The 23,648-nt window shown below is 38.1% G+C and overlaps 1 protein-coding gene across 1 annotated transcript in view; it reads right to left on the bottom strand.

The window, feature by feature from the left end:
* Positions 1-23,648, bottom strand: part of Echs1 (Enoyl-CoA hydratase, short chain 1) — a 98,018-nt gene that overhangs the window by 8,751 nt on the left and 65,619 nt on the right. Inside the window, exon 5 of the mRNA XM_068228305.1 lies at positions 17,484-17,603. Within this exon, the coding sequence (XP_068084406.1) occupies positions 17,484-17,603 (120 nt within the window). The remainder of the gene's footprint in view (positions 1-17,483; positions 17,604-23,648) is intronic.

Below are 23,648 nucleotides of genomic sequence, written 5' to 3'. Positions count from 1 at the left end.
CTGTTAGCAGTGCAGGCCTGAGGTAGTTGCTCTGTCATTTGTGCTTCCATCATGCTAAGTTCGTGGTTGATGTTAGCTGGTGGGCGTGAGCCCGGGACGGATGAATCATTCATTTTGATTCACCCTCATCGTAAGGGTTGTTAGTCCATACGGGTAGCTGATGTTCTGCTATGATGTTTATTATTATATTATCACAGACCACCAAGATGGCTCCCAGCAGTAGGCTAAGATATGTTGCCTTAGGAACGCCTCAATGGAAGAGTGGAATTATACATCTAGTTTGTAGTATCTATGGAGACCAAGAAAATTTAGCGCGTGGGTGGTTGTTAGGGCAAGGTTAGTAACCAACATACATTCTTAGTAAGCTATCTATGGAGCAATTGTAGTTAAATACAACATGGAGGCATTTAGGGCAATAAAATGAAACAAAACTATGCCCTCAAATCAATCAAAACAAGCTCTAGACTCCCAAGACAACACGTTCACATAACCACCACACCAATCAAATGCTCAAATACTTCCTGATACCCACTGACACTACACAGAACGCGAGAAAAGATGTCAAGATCGCGGAGCTCCACTTCATGACTCCAGCTTGGCGGCCATGATATTATTATTTTTATTTTTTTTTTTATTATTATTATTACTCCCTTCCTAAACAGTGTATACAGCCACATTCCTAATGCATAACTGTACCATTCCATATGCTGAAGTGGTTCCAGCTGCACAGAGATGAAAATATTCCTATTAGTGGGCCTATGCTTAATGAAAAGGCAACTGAACTAGCAACCAGGTTTTATATTAGAAGATTGTCATGCCTCTTCAGGCTGTCTACATAACTTTAAGATTAAGTGTGGAATTAGCAGCAAGCACAGAAGTGGTGAAAGTAAGTGTTGATATGAATACCGTATCAGAGTGGAAAAGAAGTCGTTTGAAGAAACTGACATCCCAGTATGCCCCCAAAGACATATTTAATGCCAACAAGATAGAACTTATTAAAAAGGTAATGCCTGACCCAACAATGGCATTCAAAGGTCAGATTTGTCATGGCAGGAAGTGCAGTAAGAAATGTGTGATAGTGTTCTTATGTGCAAACAGGGAAGGAACAGGAAAGTTGCTTCCTTTAACTACAGGGAAATTCACAAAGCCACCACATTTAAAGCACTGTGACACTTCGAAGGAAATAAACGAGTAACAAGAACTTGTGGATCACAACAAAGGTGTTGGATGATTGGTCAAGAGGAGTAGATGCAAAAATGGGTGCAAAAGATAGGGAGAGATTTACCACACACCCTGCTGACACATCATACCTCAGAAAAGTGACTGTAGAATTTTTCTTTGCAAATTGTATGAGTGAACTGTAACCACTGGATCTTCAGATCATACACAATTTTAATTTGCACTATCATAAGATGTTCGTGCACCACGCCATCTGCTGCATAGATATAAGAAAGAAGGATGCAATGAAGATCCACGTTTTACAGGTAAGATTTTTTTTTTTTCTCTCGTAACTAATTACAGTTGAAACTGGTTGAGACGTCCCTCTCTAGAGCGTTTCCCTGGTTATTATGCTATTCTTCCAAAGTCCCAGGCCATGTCTTATTAAATACATGCTAAAGAAATCTGGATAGCACATTTACATCACTCTTTAGTAAGTTTGTAACTCCCACCATACGAAATTTAAATTAGCGTTCCTGGCCACATTGCATATACAACAGGCCAGCGACAATTGGCCTGGGAGAATTTAATTTCATAACCCCGGAGCTCGATTGTGTGTTAGCCTACAGCTGCAGAGAGTGTCAGTCCCAAACCAGTCTTTGCTAAGGCTTTTTGGATCGCACAACGGTAGCTCGTCTGACATGTTGATGCATATTTTTACGTTCATAAGCGAACTGTGTAACAATGTATGTAAATTAGGCCTACTGTACTTACGTATACAGCTGACGTGTTGGTGCTTAACCCAATGCCATACTTTGATGGAACCTTCCGTCCTGCGATCGTAAGGTGGTAACATACTTTGATGGACACTTTCGTCCTGATGCACGGAACATTTATAAATTCATCATCGCAGTCAGATGGTCAGAGAGATTTATTCAGTTTGTTTTGCAGCCTACCCGATAGATGTAAGATGATACCCTAAGCTATTTTCTCTGTGTAAATAGTAACTCTGAGCTGAAATACGGAAAATAAAAAGCCCCTCAGTTTGCCGTTAGTTGTAAACAATCATGGCGGCATCCAAGCGCGGTATGTATGACGCTATGCATAACTGGCTTGAAAATAGTGATGTTGAAAGTGGAAATGATTCACTGGAGAGTGAAAATACTTCTTCTTCAACTGACAGTGATGAAAGTGATTCCAATTTCAGTTCCAAGGTAATAGTGCCAATCAATACTACGAGACAAAACAAGAATTATTAATAATCTTGACCATGATGGTCAGGATTTGATCCGTATTGACTTAGTAACAGTAAATATGTTGGAAGATGGGCCGCCTCGTCAATACTATTTATTTATTTACCTTTCACCTTAACATCTAGTACATGTTTCGAGAATATTATGCATTCTCTTCCTCAGCTAGTAGATTAAAATTCAGTATACAATAAGACCTGACTAAAATAGGGGGGGCCCCCATTAAAAATTCAAAACAATGAGTATTACAATGTAACACTTAAAAATTTGGATAGTACAAACATAGAATTAAAATCCCATTTTGTCAAGTACAAATTAAAAACACAATATAATAATGTCTAATTAAATACAACGTCTTGTGATGATATGAATTCACAGTGTCCTTGAAGTTGCCTTGCGTGGTTCAAAAAAAGTTGAGTTAGGAATGAATGAAATTGCATTAAAACTTGAAGTCCTGCCGATATCCACCGTTAATAGGTGTTAAAATGATGTCTATTTAAATTAAAATATTGGACACAACGTCGTATAATGATGTGAATTTACGGTGTCCTAGGAATTGTAATACTATCTTGCGTAGTTCAATTGGATTTGTACAAGAATAAATGAAGTTGCGTTAAAACTTGGAGTCCTGCCATTATCTTCAGTTGATAGATGTATTATGCAGCCAGGTTGAAAATAGGTTAAAATGGTCTATAAAAAGGAAATGAAATAGAATTTAACAAAAAGGCTCCGACATGAACAAATGAGAATACAACGGGGTAAAAATATTAAACCTTACCAGTGTGATGATGTAAATATTACGTGTGGCATGCATGTGTTAGATAGACGTTTTTTTTTTTTGCTAGTTGTTTTACGTCGCACCGACACAGATAGGTCTTACGGCGACGATGGGACAGGAAAGGGCTAGGAGTGGGAAGGAAGCGGCCGTGGCCTTAATTAAGGTACAGCCCCAGCATTTGCCTGGTGTGAAAATGGGAAACCACGGAAAACCATTTTCAGGGCTGCCGACAGTGGGGTTCGAACCTACTATCTCCCGAATACTGGATACTGGCCGCACTTAAGCGACTGCAGCTATCGAGCTCGGTTTAGATAGATGTGAAGGCACCTGATGTTGTATGGCAACTGGTTACGGAATTACATTGGGTTGCGTGGTGGATGGAAAGAGGGGTGGAAGGAACCGCCCCTGATACAACAGTCATACTTCCCCCCTTACACGCTTGACATCATTTGGCCTCTTACTAGGGTATTGGGTTACCAATTTAAACAACTGATTGTCTTCTGCAATGTGTTCGTTTAGGCTGTTCTCATTATCAAATTTTGCAATTTGTATATTTCTAATTTCTCTAGGGCATTCATTTGTTTGCCTTTGCTTAATGAATGTAATAAAGTCATATCACGTTCAATATTTGTGAAATGATGGTTGCTTTCATGCATGTGTTCACACATTGCAGAGTATCTAGAATGTTTTCGTGCAGTGACATGCTCTTTATACCGTACCACCACACTTCTACCTGACTGTCCGACATATTTTTTCCCGCAATCTTGGCACGACAGTTTGTATACTCCTGACTTACTGAACCTACTGATGTTGTTTACGCTGTTCGAATTGAACAATATATTATTATTATTATTATTATTATTATTATTATTATTATTATTATTATTATTATTATTATTATTATTATTATTATTATTATCTGTCCTAAAGGATACATGGATATTGTGTTTCCTAAATAGTTTAACCAAACTGTATGATTGTTTATTAATGTAAGTGAATGTAGCGAATTTCTTTTTTTCTTCCTTATTTACAAGTAGAGTGTTAGGTCTATTCACGACCTTACTCTTTATCCTATTGACATAGCTTTTGGGGTAACCGTTTCTTTTGACAATATCTTGTATAATGTTTATCTCTTTATTAAAATCATTTCTGTTTAATGGTATTCTTACTGCTCTATTGATGAAGCTGTAAAATGCCGCTTTCTTATGTTCTCCTGGGTGGTTCGAGTCTTTCCTAATAACAACATCTGTGTGTGTAGGTTTTCTAAATACTTGGTAAATCAGGTTTTTATTGTCTCTAGTTAATGTTACGTCTAGGTAGTTTAGACTTTTATTATCTTGCGACTCGATTGTAAACATTATATGTTTATCAAGGTTGTTTAATTGGTCTAACAGTTCGTTTGGCTTGAGTTCTTGTTCGTTAATGATAGCGAACGCGTCATCAACAAACCTTAACCATAAGTCTAATCCTTTTATTTTTACCGACTATTTTATTAGATTCCATATGGTCCATAAATATATCTGCAAGAATACCAGACGCTGGTGATCCCATGGCCAACCCATTAACTTGTTTGTACACGTTGTTGTTGAAAGTAAAAAAGTTGTTTTCTAATATGAACTTTAATAAGTTGATGAATTCATCAATTTCTACTTTACTCAACGAACTATGTGTGTTTAAGTTGTTCTTAACAATGTTGATAGTCTCCGTGATCGGAATATTCGAATACATATCCTTCACATCAAAGCTATGGATAGTATTATATTGCGATAAAATTAAATTTTTTGTCCTATCACAAAAATCTGTGGTATTGCGGAGACTTGTATCTACATTAAATCTGTAATGTTTCTTTAAAAACATGTGTACAAATTTGGCCGTTTTATATGTGGGACTGTTTCTGAAGTTTACAACCGGTCTAATGGGTATGCCTTCTTTGTGTACCTTAGGCATAGCCCTCAATTTCGGTAATCCTGGGTTCATATTTACCAAGCGTTTTGTTTCATTCGAATTCATTAAAAAAAAAACAAAAAAAAAAAAACCGGCAGGACTTCAAGTTTTAATGCAATTTCATTCATTCCTAACTCAACTTTTTTTGAACCACGCAAGGCAACTTCAAGGACACTATGAATTCATATCATCACAAGACGTTGTATTTAATTAGACATTATGATATTGTGTTTTTAATTTGTACTTGACAAAATGGGATTTTAATTCTATGTTTGTACTATCCAAATTTGTGTTACATTGTAATACTCATTGTTTTGAATTTTTAATGGGGGCCCCCCCTATTTTAGTCAGGTCTTATTGTATACTGAATTTTAATCTACTAGCTGAGGAAGAGAATGCATAATATTCTCGAAACATGTACTAGATGTTAAGGTGAAAGGTAAATAAATAAATAGTATTGACTAGGCGGACCATCTTCCAACATATTTACTGACAAAACAAGAATGCAACAAGAGCGGGTGAGAATTCTAGTGATGATACTTGGAATTGGGATCTTGTTGACAATAAGCCTGTTTCTGTAACATGCAAACCAGTTTCTGAAATTCAATCTATAGTGAGGAGGAGGTTGGGGAATAATCCAAAAGAAATTGACGTAGTGAATTAATTTCTAATCGCACAGTTCTGGGATCACGTTAGAAAGGAAACTGATGCCCATGCCTCTAAATTTCTTGCTAATTTATCTGCTTCCCTTGAAACCAGTAATACTTACGAACAAAAACATTGGTTTCCTGTTACTATAGACGAACTAAAAGCTCACTTTGCTCTGTGTATTCTTATGTATGTGAAAAATAAATGGTGTGTAAGGGGATATTTCCTTTCACATGTAATGGTAGGCCAAAGGGTTAATTTTACATTTGTAAGTGAATTGTATAACAACGTACATAAGTTACACCTACTGTACTTACACACAATGGTTTGCAGGACATTCATGGAGAAGAAAGCTAGGCAGTTTACAGATGATGAAAAATTAAAGTTTATTGAGAAAGTGGATGCTAATCCACACATGAAACTTGTGCAAATCGCCCACATGTTGGACAGTCCTGACAACTTTAAACATAATTGTGAGCAACGTGTATAGTTCACGTTTCTAAGAAAGCTTTTCCTTGATGTTTTACTATGTTGGTTTTCTTAAAATGTACTATTTCATTAATTATAACTGTAAACTCTTATTTCTTTGTTTTCATCGTACCGTAATTATTTTATAATACCAATATAATGGTCCGTTATTGGACATTATAAATTTTCCAGCTAACACATTCTTGGTTGCCTGCGTTTCGCCCTCGTGTGCTAAGTTGGGCTTGTCAGTTGGGACTTAACACACCTCCCAAGACGCAAGGCTAGTGCATACCATGGAGGCCACTGCATAGGCTACTTAAAACCACCAGCAGTGCCAATGCAATATGAGAGCTATGTCTCATTTCCAAAAATTGATGCCTGCCTGGCCATCAGATGATATAGATGTTGATTCTCATAGCCAACTTGCGTCTTGGGAGGTGTGCTAAGTCCCAACTGACGAGCCCAACTTACCACACGAGGGCGAAACGCAGGCAAACAAGAATGAGTTAGCTGGAAAATTTATAATGTCCAATAACGGACCATTATATTGGTATTATAAATTTACTCATTCAGGAAAATATTTTAAGTTCCCTATGGGAATCAACATCTATATCACCGTAATTATTTTTACGTTCAACCTAACCTTAAATTTAACAGTGAAATTGTTTTTCATTTCTTTTAGCACATTCCCTCCTTATGAAGTTTTTTTGGTCCCCACAAAAACTCCTAACCAGTTTTGGCGGTATATTTTAGTCAATTGCTTTCAAATAATATATTTGTGTCTTGTTTCTTTTCTGACATTATTAACTGTAGAAGGCATAGGGATGTGGTGACCTCATCGCCCAGTGCGTAAGCACGGCAATTAGCCTCCCGAATACTGGCGGGTAAACCATAAACCTTACTGGCATGAGGAAATGCATGTCAGGCACCGACCAGCTAGTACATAACAAATATTAACGCAAAGATCCATGATAGGCCTAGCAAGCCAGGGGTAGCATATTAAATCACTTTCAAGAATCAAACGAGCCTCGGATCAAATGTAAAACCAATACCAAAAGTGACAAAGCCTTTGTGCAGATCTGTCAGGTATGGCGGCCAAAATGGCTCTAATGATAGACAAACCTGTTCAAAGAAAAATATAAGAAATGGGACTATTCATGTAGTATACTTAGAAAAGGATGCAAGAATTCAAGAAATCACAGACAATGACAGAGAGAAACATACCGATAATGGGACTAAGTGAAATAAGAAAAAAGTGAGTGGTTGTAAGGTGCTGGAGAGGGGATATAAAATGTGGTGGTCAGGAAGAGACAAAAGAAGAAATGGTGTTGCAACAATAGTGGCTAAAGAACTGGCCAACAAAGTACTCAATGTGGATTATGTTTGTGACAGAATAATTAAAGTTCAGTTGATGATGGAAGGAAATATCCTTGATATAATCCAGGTTTATGCTCCTCAAATAGGTTGTGAAATAGATGAAAAGGAAGAGTTTATCCCTAAACTGGAGGATGCTGTAACATCTAACAAGACTGTAATTATAGGAGACTTCAATGCTAGAATAGGGAATGATAGGAGGATGATATGAAACGGAGATCACAGAAATTATGAAGGGGAGATGTTATTAGACATGTGTCTGAGAAATAAATGGATCATTGGTAATGGATGGTAGAAGAAAAGAGACAGTCACAAGTATTTTTTTTCTGCTTTACGTCGCACCGACACAGATAGGCCTTATGGCGACAATGGGACAGGAAAGGCCTGGGAGTGGGAAGGATGCGGCCGTGGACTTAAGGTACAGCCCCAGTATTTTCCGGGTGTGAAAATGGGAAACCACGGAAAACCATCTTCAGGGCTACCAACAGTGGGGTTTGAACCCACTATCTCCCGTAACCACACGGCCATCTCGCCCAGTAGTCACAAGTATACCAGATACAGTTAGAACTTGCAACAGAAATCCATAATTGATTATATTATAATAACGGAAGAAATCAGAAGGTGCTTGAAGACGTGAAAGTGATACCAAGCATTAATCTTGACGGTGACCACAGACTATTGGTGGGGACATGGATGAAATTCAGAAGGGGTAAATATGGGAGGAAAAGACAGGCAAAAGTCAAATGCTGGAAACTAAGAGAAATCCAAGAGATATGTAGGGAAAAGATTAAAACTCAACTTCCTAAAGATGAGAGGAAGGATGTTGAGGAAGAATGGAAAAGGTTCAAACAGGCTTTAGTCAAAGCAGTAGAAGAAACCTGTGGAAGTACATCAACAAAAGTCAGACACAAAGAAGCTCCATGGTGGAATCAGAGAATTGCACATGCAGTCAAGAAGAAGAATAATGCATGGAGAGAATGGTTCAGAAACAGAACGGAAAATAATAGAGACAAATGGAAACGACTAAGCAGAGCAGCAAGGAAAGTGATAGCATTGACTAAAAAGATATCCTGGGAAAAATTTACAAAAGAGAGAGAAGAGAATTATAAGAATGACAAGAAAACATTATACTGCATATTAGGTAACAGAAGGAAGCAAAAAGGAAATACATCAAAAGTCATCAACAAAGATGGAAAATCTGTGTGGGAAGGAAAAGAAGTTTTGAAAGTATGGAAAGAATACTTCCAAAATTTATATGAAGGGCAAAATGAAACAAATTAACCCAAGGAAATAGATGAAGATAAAATAAATATCACCATTACAGTGGAAGGGATGAATAAACGATCAGATGAAATAGGAAAAGACCTAAAAATGTTGAATGTAGAAAAAGCTGCATTAGAAATGAAAAATGGCAAAGCTCCTGGAATAGATGACATCACAGTGGAAATGATTAAAGCTGCAGGACTTATTGGAATGCTGTGGCTGTATAGAATAATGAAGATAGGATGGACTGAAGGAGGGATTCCTGATGATTGGACGAGGGGAATTATTGTACCTATTTTTAAAGAAGGTAATAAGGCATTTGTGAGAACTACAGAGGAATAGCATTACTGTGTCATTGCATGAAGATTTATGAAAAGGTAATCTTACAAAAAATCAAGAACAAGATAGATTCACAATTAAGAGAAGAACAATAAGGATTTAGACCCAAAAGATCAACTATTGATGCCATATTTACAGCTGGACAAGTAGTAATAGTAGAAAAGAAATGGGAATGACACTGCAGTAGCATTCATAGATATACAAAAGGCTTATGACATGGTTAGAAGAGAAGAGACATGGCAAGGGCTGAAAAGAATGGAAATGTCAAGAGTAATGCAATTCAGAATTAGAAACATGTATAATAAATATCTGAACTGTGTTATAATAAATGGCAAAAAATCAGAATGATTTGGAATAGACAGGAGTTCGACAAAGAAGTGTACTTTCACCAGTGCTCTTTAATATAGTGATGGACAACATTATCAGGAAAGTTTGCCAAGGGTCAACAGCAAATGATATGAAAGTCATAGCATATGCAGATGATGTAATGATATGGGAAGAAAATGAACAAAAATTGGAAGAACAACTAAATACCTGGCAGAGGGCAATTGAAGAAGTGGGCATGGAAATAAGTTTAACGAAAAGTGAGGTAATGAAAATCAGTAGAGAAAACAAATGAAGTATGTTAGGTGTAATGGAAAAATTCTTAAAGACGTAGATGCTTTTAAATACCTAGGAAATAAGATAACTGGGAAAGGAAACATCAAGGAAGAAATTTCGGAGAGGATAGGAAATTGCTCAAAATTTTGTATATCAGACATAATTAGAAATTGTAAAGTATCTACCAAAGCAAAAATCATGATATATAAATCGTATTATTTGCCAACATTGACCTATGGTTCAGAATGTTGGACTCGGACAAAAAAAAAGATCCGAGTAGATTACAAGCGACAAGAAAGTTGCGGGGGATCTTGGGTAAAACAAGGAGAGACAAGATAAGAAATGAAACCATACAAAACACACTACAGATCAACCCTCTAAAATAAACTATGGAGAGAATTAGACTGAAATGGTTCAGTCACGTCAAAAGAATGGGACAAGAAAGGTTACCAAGAAGAGCTCTGGAATGGACAGAATCTGGAAGAAGACCAATAGGGAACATGCATGATCCGGGGTTTTAATTAAAAATATGCTGATCTGATTCAAAATTGCATGCAGAATTCAAAAATGTGATCAGAATGTACAAATAATAACTCCAAACATGATAAAAATGTACGAAAATGTCACGTCACGCAAGTACGCGATCTCATTGGCCTGACGTCATCGTACAGGTTGACTGAATTAGCAGACGAAATAACACAGTGTGTGCTGTGAGAAGCAGGATACACTTCGCGTATTTCTACTTTACGTTAGTGTCTAGTATGGTTAAATTCGAGGTCTATACATTGGATAATAATCTGAGTGGTATATTTTAGACTTAAAATGAATCCTGTGCAGACAGTGAGGCAGAAAACTTATAAATGGTGTAGAGTTCCGATGTGCAATAGCACATCGCATACCATACCAAACAAATTGTTTATAAACGTTCCAAAGACACTAAAACTAGGGAGAAATGGATTTTGGCGAGCTGGAGAAATGCTGGTGATATAATATCGGAAAAGTCTTCAGTTTATTTTTTTGAAGATTTTAACGTAAGATGAATTTGTTTGAATTTTCAAATCACTTTTCCGTGTCAGCTGTTCTAGTGGTAAAACTTTAAATTTTAATGTATGATGCTTTATTTAAATGCTTCAATTACATCTTGGAATATGAAAGTAATAAACAGTGCATTAAATAATGCTGATTTTTAAAGTATTCTCCAAACCTAACCTATGTTTTGGGTGATCCATGTCAAAATAATAAATCAAAGGAGTTATGAACCATTTTGACAGCTCTAATTCTACCAATATATCTTGGCATGGGACAGTTATGTATGTCTTTATTGAAGATCTTAATTGGTAAAGAAATTTAGGCTATATCTAAATACTCTATAATGTAACAAAGAATAGGCGTGTACAGCATGAAAGGAAACAATGTGAATTTAACAAATGTATAACTCTACACAAAACCAATGCTTGTCTGTTGGGGTCTTTTAAGTTAACAATGCTCAATTATAATAATTATCATAATATTAATGAAATAAATAACATAATTGCACAGAGGTGAAAATAGTGATGTAGGTGTTTAAAATATTATCCAACTTAGCCTAAGTTTTAGGTTATACAAACCAAGTCAATAAACCGAAGGGTAAAAATACCGCGCGAGTTGGCCGTGCGGTTAGGAGCGCGCAGCTGTGAGCTCGCATCCGGGAGATAGTGGGTTTTGAACCCCACTGCCGGCAGCCCTGAAGATGGTTTTCCCGTGGTTTCCCATTTTCACACCAGGCAAATGCTGAGGCTGTACCTAAGGCCACGGCCGCTTTGTTCCCATTCCTAGGCCTTTCCTGTCCCATCGTCGCCATAAGACCTATATGTGACGGTGTGACGTAAAGCAAAAAAAAAAAAGTAAAAGTCACAGCACCCAAAGACATTCCTGTATTGAGCAAGTAAAATGTCACCAGGACACTTTTCTTTCCTGATATGCTCAGCTTGTTAAAAGCCAAATGTAATTAATGTTACTGGCTTCACGCCCCGCAAACTACTTCTACGATTTTCGGAGACGCCGATGTGCAGGAATTTAGTCCTGCAGGAGTTATTTTACGTGCCAGTAAATTTACCGACACGAGGCTGACGTATTTGAGCACCTTCAACTACCACCGGACTGAACCAGGATCGAACCTGCCAAGTTGGGGTCAGAAGGCCAGCACCTCAACAGTCTGAACCACTCAGCCCGACTTGTGAAAACTAGATGAAGTCATATTTATCTTTTTCATGTTTAACTTTTTCCCTCCACAAAGATATTTAATTTTCTTTCATGGGCCCCGGAAGTGGGTAGGCCAGTTGTCCCAACAATAAATATATATTTTTGGGGGAATGATAGATTATAGCCCTATAGTACTATGATCTTTCTTTCTTTCCTTCTTTCTTTCTTTCTTAATCAGTTTATCCTTCAGGGTTGGTTTTCTCTCGGACTCAGCGAGGGATTTCACCTCTACCACTTCAAGGGCAGTGTCCTGGAACGTGAGACTTTGAGTATGGTGATGAAACTGGTGAGGAGGGCCATTACCTCACCCAGGCGGCCTCACCTGCTATGCTCAACAGGGGCCTTGTTGGAGGATGGGAGGATCGGAAGGGATAGACAAGGAAGAGGGAAGGAAACGGCCGTGGCCTTAGGTGCCTGGAGGAGAAGTAGGAAAATACGAAAAACCACTTCGAGGATGGCTGAGGTGGGATTCGAAACCCTTCTACTCAGTTGACCTCCCGAGGCTGAGTAGACCCCGTTCCAGCCCTCGTACTATTTGTTTTCAACTTTCATGGCAGAGCCGGGAATCGAAACCGGGCATCCGGGAGTGGCACACATTAACCACTACACCACAGAAGCGGACTAGTACTATAATGCTACCTATATGTTTATGTTAGTGCTGAAATCCGATTTCTTACTTTACTAATGCTGAAAGCCCGAAAATGTAATGTTATTCTTTAATAGGGGAATCAGTCTAGAAGGAAATGTTGAAAGTGATGTGAAATCTATCCAGGTTCGTTGTTATCCTAATACTATGGGTTACAGTACATTGCACATATATAAAAGACGCCACTTACAAACTTGCTTGTTATCCGCGAATTTCTGCGGCCACAAAAGTCACTATTTTTCAAGAATGATGACATTTACACATGATAGATTGTCTGATTGTGCTGTTTTGAACATTTCTTCTGTCACTTTGAAGTTATTCGCGATCATGAATAATAAACAATCGGCTTTTAGCAACGGCTGATGCACAATGTCTGGTAGAGCTCCATGCGGTACTGGATCGTGACGTCACAGCGCGCCGCTTACATCAGAGGCCGTTTCACTCGCCTTGCGGAAAGGCACTATTAAATATTTTTTTAATGGTAGAAAACAAGGCAACATACCACAATGTAATACGTTTACGTACTATTTCATTGATGTAATTTTCAAAAAAAATATTTTTGAAAATGATGCATGTTCCCAATTGGAAGACCACAAAAGATGGAGGGATCAGGTGGAGGATGATGTAAATCAGAGAGACTACAGTGGCAGACAGTGATAACGACAAAATATGGGAAAAAGAGAAGATTGGGAGAGGCTCTGTGAACGACCTGCATAAGCAGAAATGTATTAGGAAGAAGAAGATTAACTGTAGACCCAAAATTGCACAAATACTAAATGTAACACTTGAATCTCTTCAATAGGGAATGCATTACATCTCAACTTCATAACGAGTGTCACAATGAACCGTACCCAACTGTTTTTGTACAGAATTTAGCGATTGTGGAGACTCAGGCAACGACGATAAAGACGATGTTCTCGGTGGTGACTGTGAATGGAGCAGCTTTTTACAACAGACATTATTTAATGAATACATAATGTCATTACAATTGAACCCATGACCATTCAGCAAGAGTCGGGACAGGAAGATGATGACTATGACAGTCAGCCATCGAAAAGCCCTGTGTTTAAATTACTTTGTTAGTGCCCTAAAACTAACAAATATTACGTGATGAGTCATAATATAAATGATAAAATAATCAAGATTACGATTTGAGAGCATAGTTTACACCATAGCAGCAGACAATAACAAACAGGCTAAAATTTTGTAGGATGTATATTAATTTTCAATGCTATACACTCCTGTGTTTTTTCAATCAATCACTACTGATCTACATTTACGGCAGTCGCCCAGGTGGCAGATTCCCTATCTGCTGTTTTCCTAGCCTTTTCTTAGAAGAACCACGGGGGGGGGGGGGGGGGGGGAATACAACATGGGAAAACCGAAAATGCAGGAACAAATGAACCATCAACAATTTGGCTAAACATCACAAAAATGAAATATGTATAATTATCATCTTACAAACACTTCTAAACCAAACCAAACTACAGCCCCAATGGGCCTTTGCCTACCAAGTGACTGCTGCTCAGCCCGAAGGCCTGCAGATTACGGGGCAACACATGGTCAGTGTGACGCATCCTCTCGGCCGTTATTCCTGGCTCTCCAGACCGGAGTAGCCATCTGACCATTAGATAGCTTCTCAATTAAAGGTAATCACATAGGCTGAGTGGACCTGGAACCAGCTCTCATATCCAGGTAAAAATGCTTACCGGGCCGGGAATCGAACCCGGGCCCTCTGGGTCAGAGGCAGGCAAGACAGATCGCTGGGTCGGCTTCAAACAATAATTACCGGTACACAAATTTAAAATCTCGAAACTATACATTCAGTTTTACCAGGGAAACTTCATCAGATTCCCATGAAAACTTCTTTCAGTTCAGCAACTTTGATCAGCCAAACTCTCTGAAATATCTAATACCGGTAACGCCAAGCCAAACAACAATCGACCACAAGTAGTTTTTAATTCTCTAATCTAATAAAATAAAGCACATCAGATAAAAAAGCACCCAACATGTCAAAATCCCTTTTTTAAATCTTCCATTGTAATTTGGTCACCGATATACTGTTCGTAGTCAGTTTCTGAAAATCTTGTACCGCGGGTGTAAAGGAGGCCTACATCGACTTTTAAAGATTATGTTGAACTCGAGAATATGGTTTTGAATTCAAGTATGGATTCTCAAAAGTTCTCAAATGCATTATATTCAATTCTGCCCGTCACTAATCACAATCAAATTGGAAAGAGAAAAAAAATCATCAAAACTTCAGAAATTATGGTTATTTATGACCTTCACCTCAGCTGGGCAAATAAAACGACTGCAGTTTTTATAACACTAACAAAAAAACGTAAATTTCCCAGTCTTATATTAGGACCAAAACAGTAATAGGAATAGGTAATCCCAAAACCTCCCATGGCTTTATGTATGTAAGGTGCAACGCAACATCTGTTCTGGTCTCAATAAGATAATCGTACATGATAATATTAAAATAATATTAAAATTTGTGTTAAGAAGGAGCAGTTTCGATTCCTGCCTAAAAGCCCAGTGACTATACAGTGCCCTGAGGGAATTGCCGAAAATCTGTTTGGCGATACAATCGCAAAAAGTAAGAAAATAAACATCTAACCCTGGACATAATGTAGACCTTTTATGTTGTAACCAAGGTTGAGATTTACAAAACACAACTTTATTATTCGCTTCAAATGCAAAATACACTATTTACACAAATAAAACTGAAATTTAACTTGAAGCAAAATGAATTAGGAATCTTGAGAAAGAGTCTATCTTTTGTACACTATATACAAGTTTACAGTATTTACATCCACTTCTATCTCGAAAAGATAGTCCTTGATATGAAAAGTCGATAGTCGAAAACTATCAGAAGTACTGACATAAATGTTCTGGAAAGTCCTTCCTTGCTGAGTTCATAAAAGCAAGTTCAATGTTGGAATAATTCTTACTTGGCGAAACCAAGGGAGCTTGCATTAATTAGGGAAATATAACGGTATGTAATAGTATGACTGGATATGGGCAGCGGAATGAGAGGAGCGGTGACCAGAGGTGAGACCTCGTACTGCCAGAAATTCAGTCCACCTGGCCGAAGCACATTTTCAAGAGGAGTAGCCTCCGTGCTCGACGTAGGGTGTATTCTGGAGCTGGACACCGGGGCAAGTGGGCATCTGGACAGGCTGAGAGTTCCTCTTTATAGTACACACACGACGGTTCAGGCACGCGCACTGAGGGCTGCGCGTCGAGGCTAGAAGAATGACACTTGGCGCGCGTGTAGCTGGCTGGCGGAGCGAGAAGGGAGCGCCGGACATACAACATTTTACAAGTACGAACATTTGACGAAACTTGTTCTGTCTTCAAGTAGAGTTGTCGAAATGCGCTCTGTCTCATTCCAATTGTTGTGGCCACTCTCTGCTTTACAATTTCCAAGAATTCTCTGAACGATTCCACCTGAATGCGATGCTAAGATGGTCCCCTATGCAAGGTCACCGCCGATTGCTTTTCCAGTACAGTACTTGCTCTAATTATCAAAATGACGGGGCATTAACACCAAGATCCATAAGTATGCTGTAGCCGTCCATTGGTGAGATACAGTTTCCTGAAAAATGCCTGATCGAGGATTTAGCGTTGATGGGACTGAAATTTCTGGACAGTTGATCCGGGAAATTGTTTCTTTGAGGAATGGATAATGTGGGATTTTTACAATGTGATTTAATTAGGATGCTCATGGGACCACGTAATTTGAACGAATAATCCGGGAAAACGTAGTCTCCAGGAACATATAATCGAGGTTCTACTGTATTCATAATCATTAACTTTCTGCAAAGATAAAAGGCCCCGCAAAAACATATAAATGAAACTTTACTGTATTCTATTCATAAGTGTACTTTGCTTGCTCCTTTCCATTACTTAAATAGCATTTTTCATCAACATTTCAAGTCCCTTCAACTACAACTGTTCTACAACTGAATTCTTTCCTGCAACAGAGCTCTCCAATAAGCATTTAAGACTATTAACGAAGGTCTCTTATACATAAGAATCCTGCACCAAGAGTCATTCCCATAAGTACATACTGAGCCACCTTGTGAAAATCATTGGTACACTTATCCAACTATCTGACAAATTCACCATGACTGTAATTCCCTCTCTGGAGCAAAACTAAGTTTGTAGAATATCAAGAATTTAAGCATTTTGCCTGATTTTACTCAGTTTAATAATAACAAACTTATTTGCTTTACGTCCCACTAACTACTTTTACGGTTTTTCGGAGATGCCAAGGTGTCGGAAAGTCCCACAGGAGTTTTTATATGCCAGTAAATCTACCAACACGAGGCTGACATATTTGAGCACCCTCAAATACCACCCGACTGAGCCAGGATCGAACCTGCCCAGTTGGGGTCAGAAGGCCAGCGCCTCAACCATCTGAGCTACTCAGCCGGACTTTTCTCGGTTTAACCATGGCTAGAAATCCAAGCAATGAAAGCCTTATTCAAAACTTTAAAAAATGGGTTTAAATAATGCAAAATCTCTACCTTCCATAATTTTTTTTTTTTTCATACTTCACTATGAATATCACCAACTTGATCACATCACTTTGTGTCTATGTTACATGATGGTATCAATAAGATTCATGTTTATAAATTGGTAGTTCATATTTTATCAATTTCTTGAATCAGGCAGACTTTTGTTCATTTCATTAAAATCATGTTTCACTGAAGCTAAAAAATTTAAAAAATCATAATTACATTAATAAGCATTAAATCCATCTCACCTGTGTTGACAGCTTCTTTACATAATGCCACAATGAGCTGAGAATGTGACGAGATCTTCTCTCCCAGTTTTATGGCTTCTTGCACCAGCTGATCAGGAGGGAAAATCTTGCTCACAAGCCCTAGAGGGTAAGAGAGATACTGCTTGAGAATATATAAATACTGTATACCAACTCGAAGACTTTGGTCAAGAACTAAGTAAAGTAAAAGAAAGTACTGTAATAGCTGAATTTGGAGTAGAACTTACACTACCTTTTAAACTCCAGTATTCCAGTTAAGAAATGTTACTACTACAATTAACTTATAATCAGTGATCCAAAAGTTACACTATCCATTCAGTATATTATTTAGAATAGCTTAACAAAGGGAAACATTAGTATTAGGATATTTTCTTTGGTTTCTTTCTTTTCTTATATTCATCATCATATTCATCATGATCATTACTACTACTCCTCCTCCCCTTACCCTCATGGAGAGATGCTGCAGAATGCTAGGCATAACAAGAGCAAATTCTCTCAAAACGAAAAGTTATAAGGCTGCTGAAGAGGTACTGTATCTGGAGTTGCCAATAATAGTAGCAGCAGGAGAACTGACATCATATCCAATTAAAGGGTGGGGGATATTTATAATAGACCTCACAGTTCATTTTGAAATCTCCACAGACCAGCCAGAAGACGCTGACAGGGAAAAGAAGCTGATCTATGACCCGACCATATTTTATTATAAAATAAATTTTGATTGAAGGACATTAAAGTGATAAGATTAATGGTAGGAGTTCAAGGACTAATCTTAGATTTATTATACATTTTTGGAAGCAGTTTAACTTAGACATTCCAGAACTGTTAGTCATTTCTTTGTTAGCTTTAGAAGGTTCAATTTCATTGCTTAGAAAACACTGTTATATGTTATAACTCCTGTAATTTAACGACGTTACAAGAATAATTTAATTAACAAAATTATAAATGTAAGCCAAAATTATTAATTTCATTGACTCGTTACACTTTGTCCACTGCGGCAAACTACAAGTGAGGGAAGTTTTTTGTAAATAAATTTATTATTATTATTATTATTATTATTATTATTATTATTATTATTATTTAGCAGGTTTTCACTTCCTACATGAAGAAAGAAGATAACAATACCCATCACTTTAAAGCACCTAACAATCCGATCACTGGCCCAAGAAGGAAGAATTCCCCAAGGGCCTCTCAATAAGTGTGGATGCCTGCTTCTTTACTGAAGGTGAAAGGCAGAAACACCTAGAAGAACTGAAGCTGATTAGGGAAGATTCTGTCTATGAAGACAGAGTGTCACGACATGGAGTCAGTCCTATGATATCACGTTCATCTTGTCTTTCATTTTTAGATAAATATGTCTCATGGCTGGGGGTCATCCAAAAATTTGTGCAATGTAACGCGACAAAACATGTGACGGAAATGTAACCATAGCAACCGTGCAAGCTATGTCTTATGGCTGGTTGCCATCTGAAATTAGCAGCCGGTGATGATGGCTATGACTGGGAGACAAATTTATGATCATTTGATTTTCACAAAGGGAAAAGTGGTTTATTTTTTTTGTTACACGCCTTACCCACACAAACCTGTTAAGTACCATGACTCAGTTTAGGATACTTATAAAAAAAAACTACAGAAGATACAAATAAACAACCACTATGGCTGTACATAAGTTCATGTACTGTAATCCAATTTGGCAGGCATGCTCAAGAACTGGACTAGGAATTGTGGCACACACAAAAAAAGAGGAGGAAGAACTGATATGAATATTTTATACAGCATGTTGCAGCGAAATGTAATGGAAGGAATTTGTAGAAAGATATGGAAAGCCAAATTTTATGGAAGTATAGGTTTTCAGAATTAAGTACAGGAAGTTGAAGGAAATAACTTCCAGTCTCCCTGAAGTAGTTCCAGAATTGTTTCCAAGGAATGTAAATGGAATTAAGAAAATGTAAGATGAAATGTCAAGTAAGGATAATAAGTAAGTTGCGAGTGCAAAGAACGCATAGTGAAGAAAAATTTGTGTAAAAAAAACTTGAAGTGCACAGCAAACAGGGGGTTAAATGAATAAGATAATTATTAAAGTATGAAGGCTTTCACGGTCGGTGTCAATATAATAAAATTCTTCCAGGCTATTATGCCGTGGTCCACTCTTCTCGCTTCTACCAGACGTTTCGACTACTGCTGCGGTAGTCATCTTCTGTGGCGTCGTGTAGATACGCTCTCCTGTATCCCACTGGCGACTGTAACATAATGCCCTTGTATCCACTAACCCGATAAGAAACATTCATGTAGTAATCTTCAATGGACATAATAGATAAAGGAAACCTTTTAAAAAAAATATTCGGATTTGAACATGGGCCTAAAAGTGTGAGCTTATTATGCTCTAAGAGGCACATAAAGCACGTCAGAAACTTCGGTTGCCATTTTCTCAGAAACGGCAAGTGTCTATGGATAAGCCGAAACTTGTTCACTTATTTCGGCCCCTCTTTCACTGAACGAAGTTTTTGGGAAATCGGGTTGTTACATTTGGTGGTTTCCTCTCATGAGTGAACCACAGGGCCATGTGTATAGCAGAAGTGGAAGTCTTGTTCCTAAATTTTAAGACTTTATGATGGGGAATTGAAACCATGCCATTCAGGGTGAACTGAGCATGTCTCAACTGCATTTGTTATGCCACTCCAAATACTTTAATATGACAATACGGGACAGCTTGCTGTTTTCAGCGAGAAAGTCGATTCTGCTGCTACCTACACAGCTTGGTGTGATCAACTCTTCAATAACATATTGCTATCTGTATGATTCTTGGCGCACTGCCGTGTTGTTTATAATGTATCAGTGTTTGTCACTAAATAATCGTACATTGCAGTTATATTCCAAGAAAAGTGTTATGCGCTGAACACATTACCCAGCAAGATAATGGACAAGGGAACTGATAAGGACCGCAAGTATTAAAAAAGGTAATGACCTCGCATCTGTGTTGAGGTTACATTCTATGCTCCTTATATTAAGAAAATCAATCAAATACTCTACTGAAATGTTAGTGGGACCTAAAACCAATAATATTAACAAATATGGAACTCTAGTATACTCAAACTTGAGGGTCCACATTGTTAAACAGTACCACAAATTTCACAATTGGAAACTTGTGGGCCTGTAGCGTAATGGTTATCGTGGTAGTCTTGAAATTGAAAATTGAAGGACATGAGTTTCGAATCCAGTCACCTTTTTTTACTGTAAGAAAATAATAATATATTTTTTACATCCCACTAAGTACTTTTACGGAGAAGCCGAGGTGCCGGAATATAGTTCCGCAGGAATTCTGTGTTGGACCTCTTCCATTTCCCTTCTGATTAGTGTTAATAGAGGATGGCTGGTCAGTTGTACTTCCTCTTAAAATAATCATCACCACAGAATGGTCAGCGTACTGGCCTTCGGTTCAGAGGACGCTGGTACAATTCCCGGCTGAGTCGGAGATTTTAATAGCGTCTGTTAATTCCTGTAGATCGAGGGCTACGGATTTGTGTTCGTATTCATACGCATCTTCAAGTATATACAACACATCATACAGAAAACAACCACAAAAACGCGATAGTGAGTACGGTATATATCCCTCCACATATGATTGCTGTTAGGAAAGGCATCCGGCCGGAAAACTAGGCTAAGTCCATACAAAATCCTGCGCTAGGTAATTGAGAAAAGGCTAAAAAGAAGACGAGAGAGTAGTTGTTAAATATTTCCCCCAGAGGCTGGGTGGATCCTCAAACAAATTCTGCTTTATAATTTTTAAGACAGCGAAAAGCACGGCTAACATAATGCTCGTTTGGAGGTTTATGAAGGAGGCATTTCATATATTAAAATTTCATTATTATTATTATTATTATTATTATTATTATTCAATTATTTTAACAAAAATATTTCCGATGAGTGTAGTGCATTCCTCTCCCGTTGGTCCTGACTGTAGCATAGACAAGTATGCAGTTCACACCAACACGCTAGATGTCACCACCGTCGCTGTTCGCACTCCACTCAATGCTGTTGAGATAGAGCTGTCCGGTATTGGTGTATTAAAGTATTTGGCCACTCCCACTATGTACCATAAATAGATATGAAATATACAAACAATGAACAACAATCAAAAATGTTTATCAACTTATCCAACACAAATATTCTTAAAAAGTATACTGTACCTCAAGAGGAAAAACATCATCATCATCATCATTATTATTATTCTGGAACTGGCACAACTTAAACTGAATCAAGTGATGCAACGGGTAAAGGGATGGATGAACAACCACAGACTAACACTTGCTGATCATAAAACGGAAATTGTTCTTTTGACAAGAAAAAGAATTGAAACCACTGTGTCGTTTCAAGTTGGAGGGATAGCCATTGAAACAACTAAGAGTGTGAAATATTTAGGCATTACGCTGGATACCAAACTCACATTCTGGCATCATATCTGGAGGGTGACAGAAAGGGCAGCAAAATATATGACCGAACTTAGTCGACTAATGGGCAATATCAAAGGCCCGAGATCTAGCAAACGACGACTTCTGATGTCAACAGTCCAATCAGTACTTCTGTACAGCTCTGAGGTATGGGCTGAATCAATGAAGATAGGAACGTATAGGAGAATGATGGCTGCGGTACAACGAAGAGCAGCATTGCTAATAGCATGCATATATCGTACGGTATCTGAACCTGCAATCCTCACCATAGCTGGAGTAGCGCCTATTGATTTAATTACTCTTGAACAACAGGAAATCTGTCGTACCCAAGGAGAACTCTGACAGAAACGTGCAAAGTAGTCAGCCCGTAACCACCGAGTGGAGCGCTGGAAACATAGACGAGAAAGTGATCCTCGAGGGAAATGAACAAAGCGAATAATACCATGTCTAAATGATTGGATTGAACGGACTCACGGTGAGGTAAATTACTATATTATTCAGCTTCTAACAGGGCACGGATAAAAATGCATTTACTGTCGTTATATAGATGACGTCCTACATACTTTCTTCATGTGTGATCACTGGTTGACAGAAAGAAGTATTGTGGAAGCCGAACTCAAAGTACTGACGCCAGATAATATTGTGCTTGTGATGCTGAGAAATCAGGAATCTTGGGATAGGGTGACATAATATGTGGAAAGTATCCTGCGCCAGAAGAAGAGGGATCTGGTTGCTTTTGAACATTAGTGAAAGATGAATGAAGGAAGAAGAAGTCTGAATGACTAAAAGCACGATACTACCCTGAAGTAATGCGGGGTAGAAACAAACATCGTGGGAAAATGGTTGTGTGGTTTTTAGTGGGTAAGAATCCCACACACTCGTGGAGTGCGGACCTTTCACGAGCGTCTCGTGTAAGATTTTCCACAATCCCTCGCAATAATTTTTTTTTTTTTTGCTAGTTGCTTTACGTCGCACCGACACAGATAGGTCTTATGGCGACGATGGGACAGGAAAGGCTAGGACTGGGAAGGAAGCAGCCGTGGCCTTAATATTATTATTATTATTATTATTATTATTATAATCATCATGATCATCATCATGATCATCATCACTTGGCAAACAAAATGGAATTCGAAGGGGAGTTGTTAATATTAATGAGGCTTATGGAAGAAATAAAGCAAACCTGGTTGAGTTGGCACAAATGATGCATCTGGACGTGTTAGGAGTTAATGATATTAAGGTAAAACAGATGTTAAAAAGGGAAGGGCAGACTGCGTGAGATAGAACTGATCATCAGGAATGCTACTGTATGCAACTTAGTCTCTATTACTTAAAATGAGCAAATGATGTGGGTAATGAGCAAATGATGCAGGTAGATTTAGCAGATGGAAAATTACAACAAGAATTGTCTCAGTCTATTCACCATGTGAAGGTGCAGATGAGGAGAAAGTTGAGAAGTTTTATGAAGCATTGAGTGACATCGTGGTCACGGTCAACAGCAAGGATAGGACAGTGTTAATGGGCGATTTCAATGAGAGCGTTGGAACTAGAACTGAAGGATATGGGAAGGTGATAGAAAAATGTAGGCGAAGATATGGAAGGAAGGAAGCTAATAGGAATGGAAAGAGTTTATTGGAGTTCTGTGCTAGCATGGGAGTAGCAGTTACGAGTACATTCTTCAAGCATAAGGCTGTAGTTTGGT

This window comes from Anabrus simplex, chromosome 6 (assembly GCF_040414725.1).
Source record: "Anabrus simplex isolate iqAnaSimp1 chromosome 6, ASM4041472v1, whole genome shotgun sequence".
Lineage (NCBI taxonomy): Eukaryota > Metazoa > Arthropoda > Insecta > Orthoptera > Tettigoniidae > Anabrus > Anabrus simplex.
Note: the sequence above shows the minus strand (reverse complement) of the source record. Positions and strands in the feature narration are given on the sequence as shown.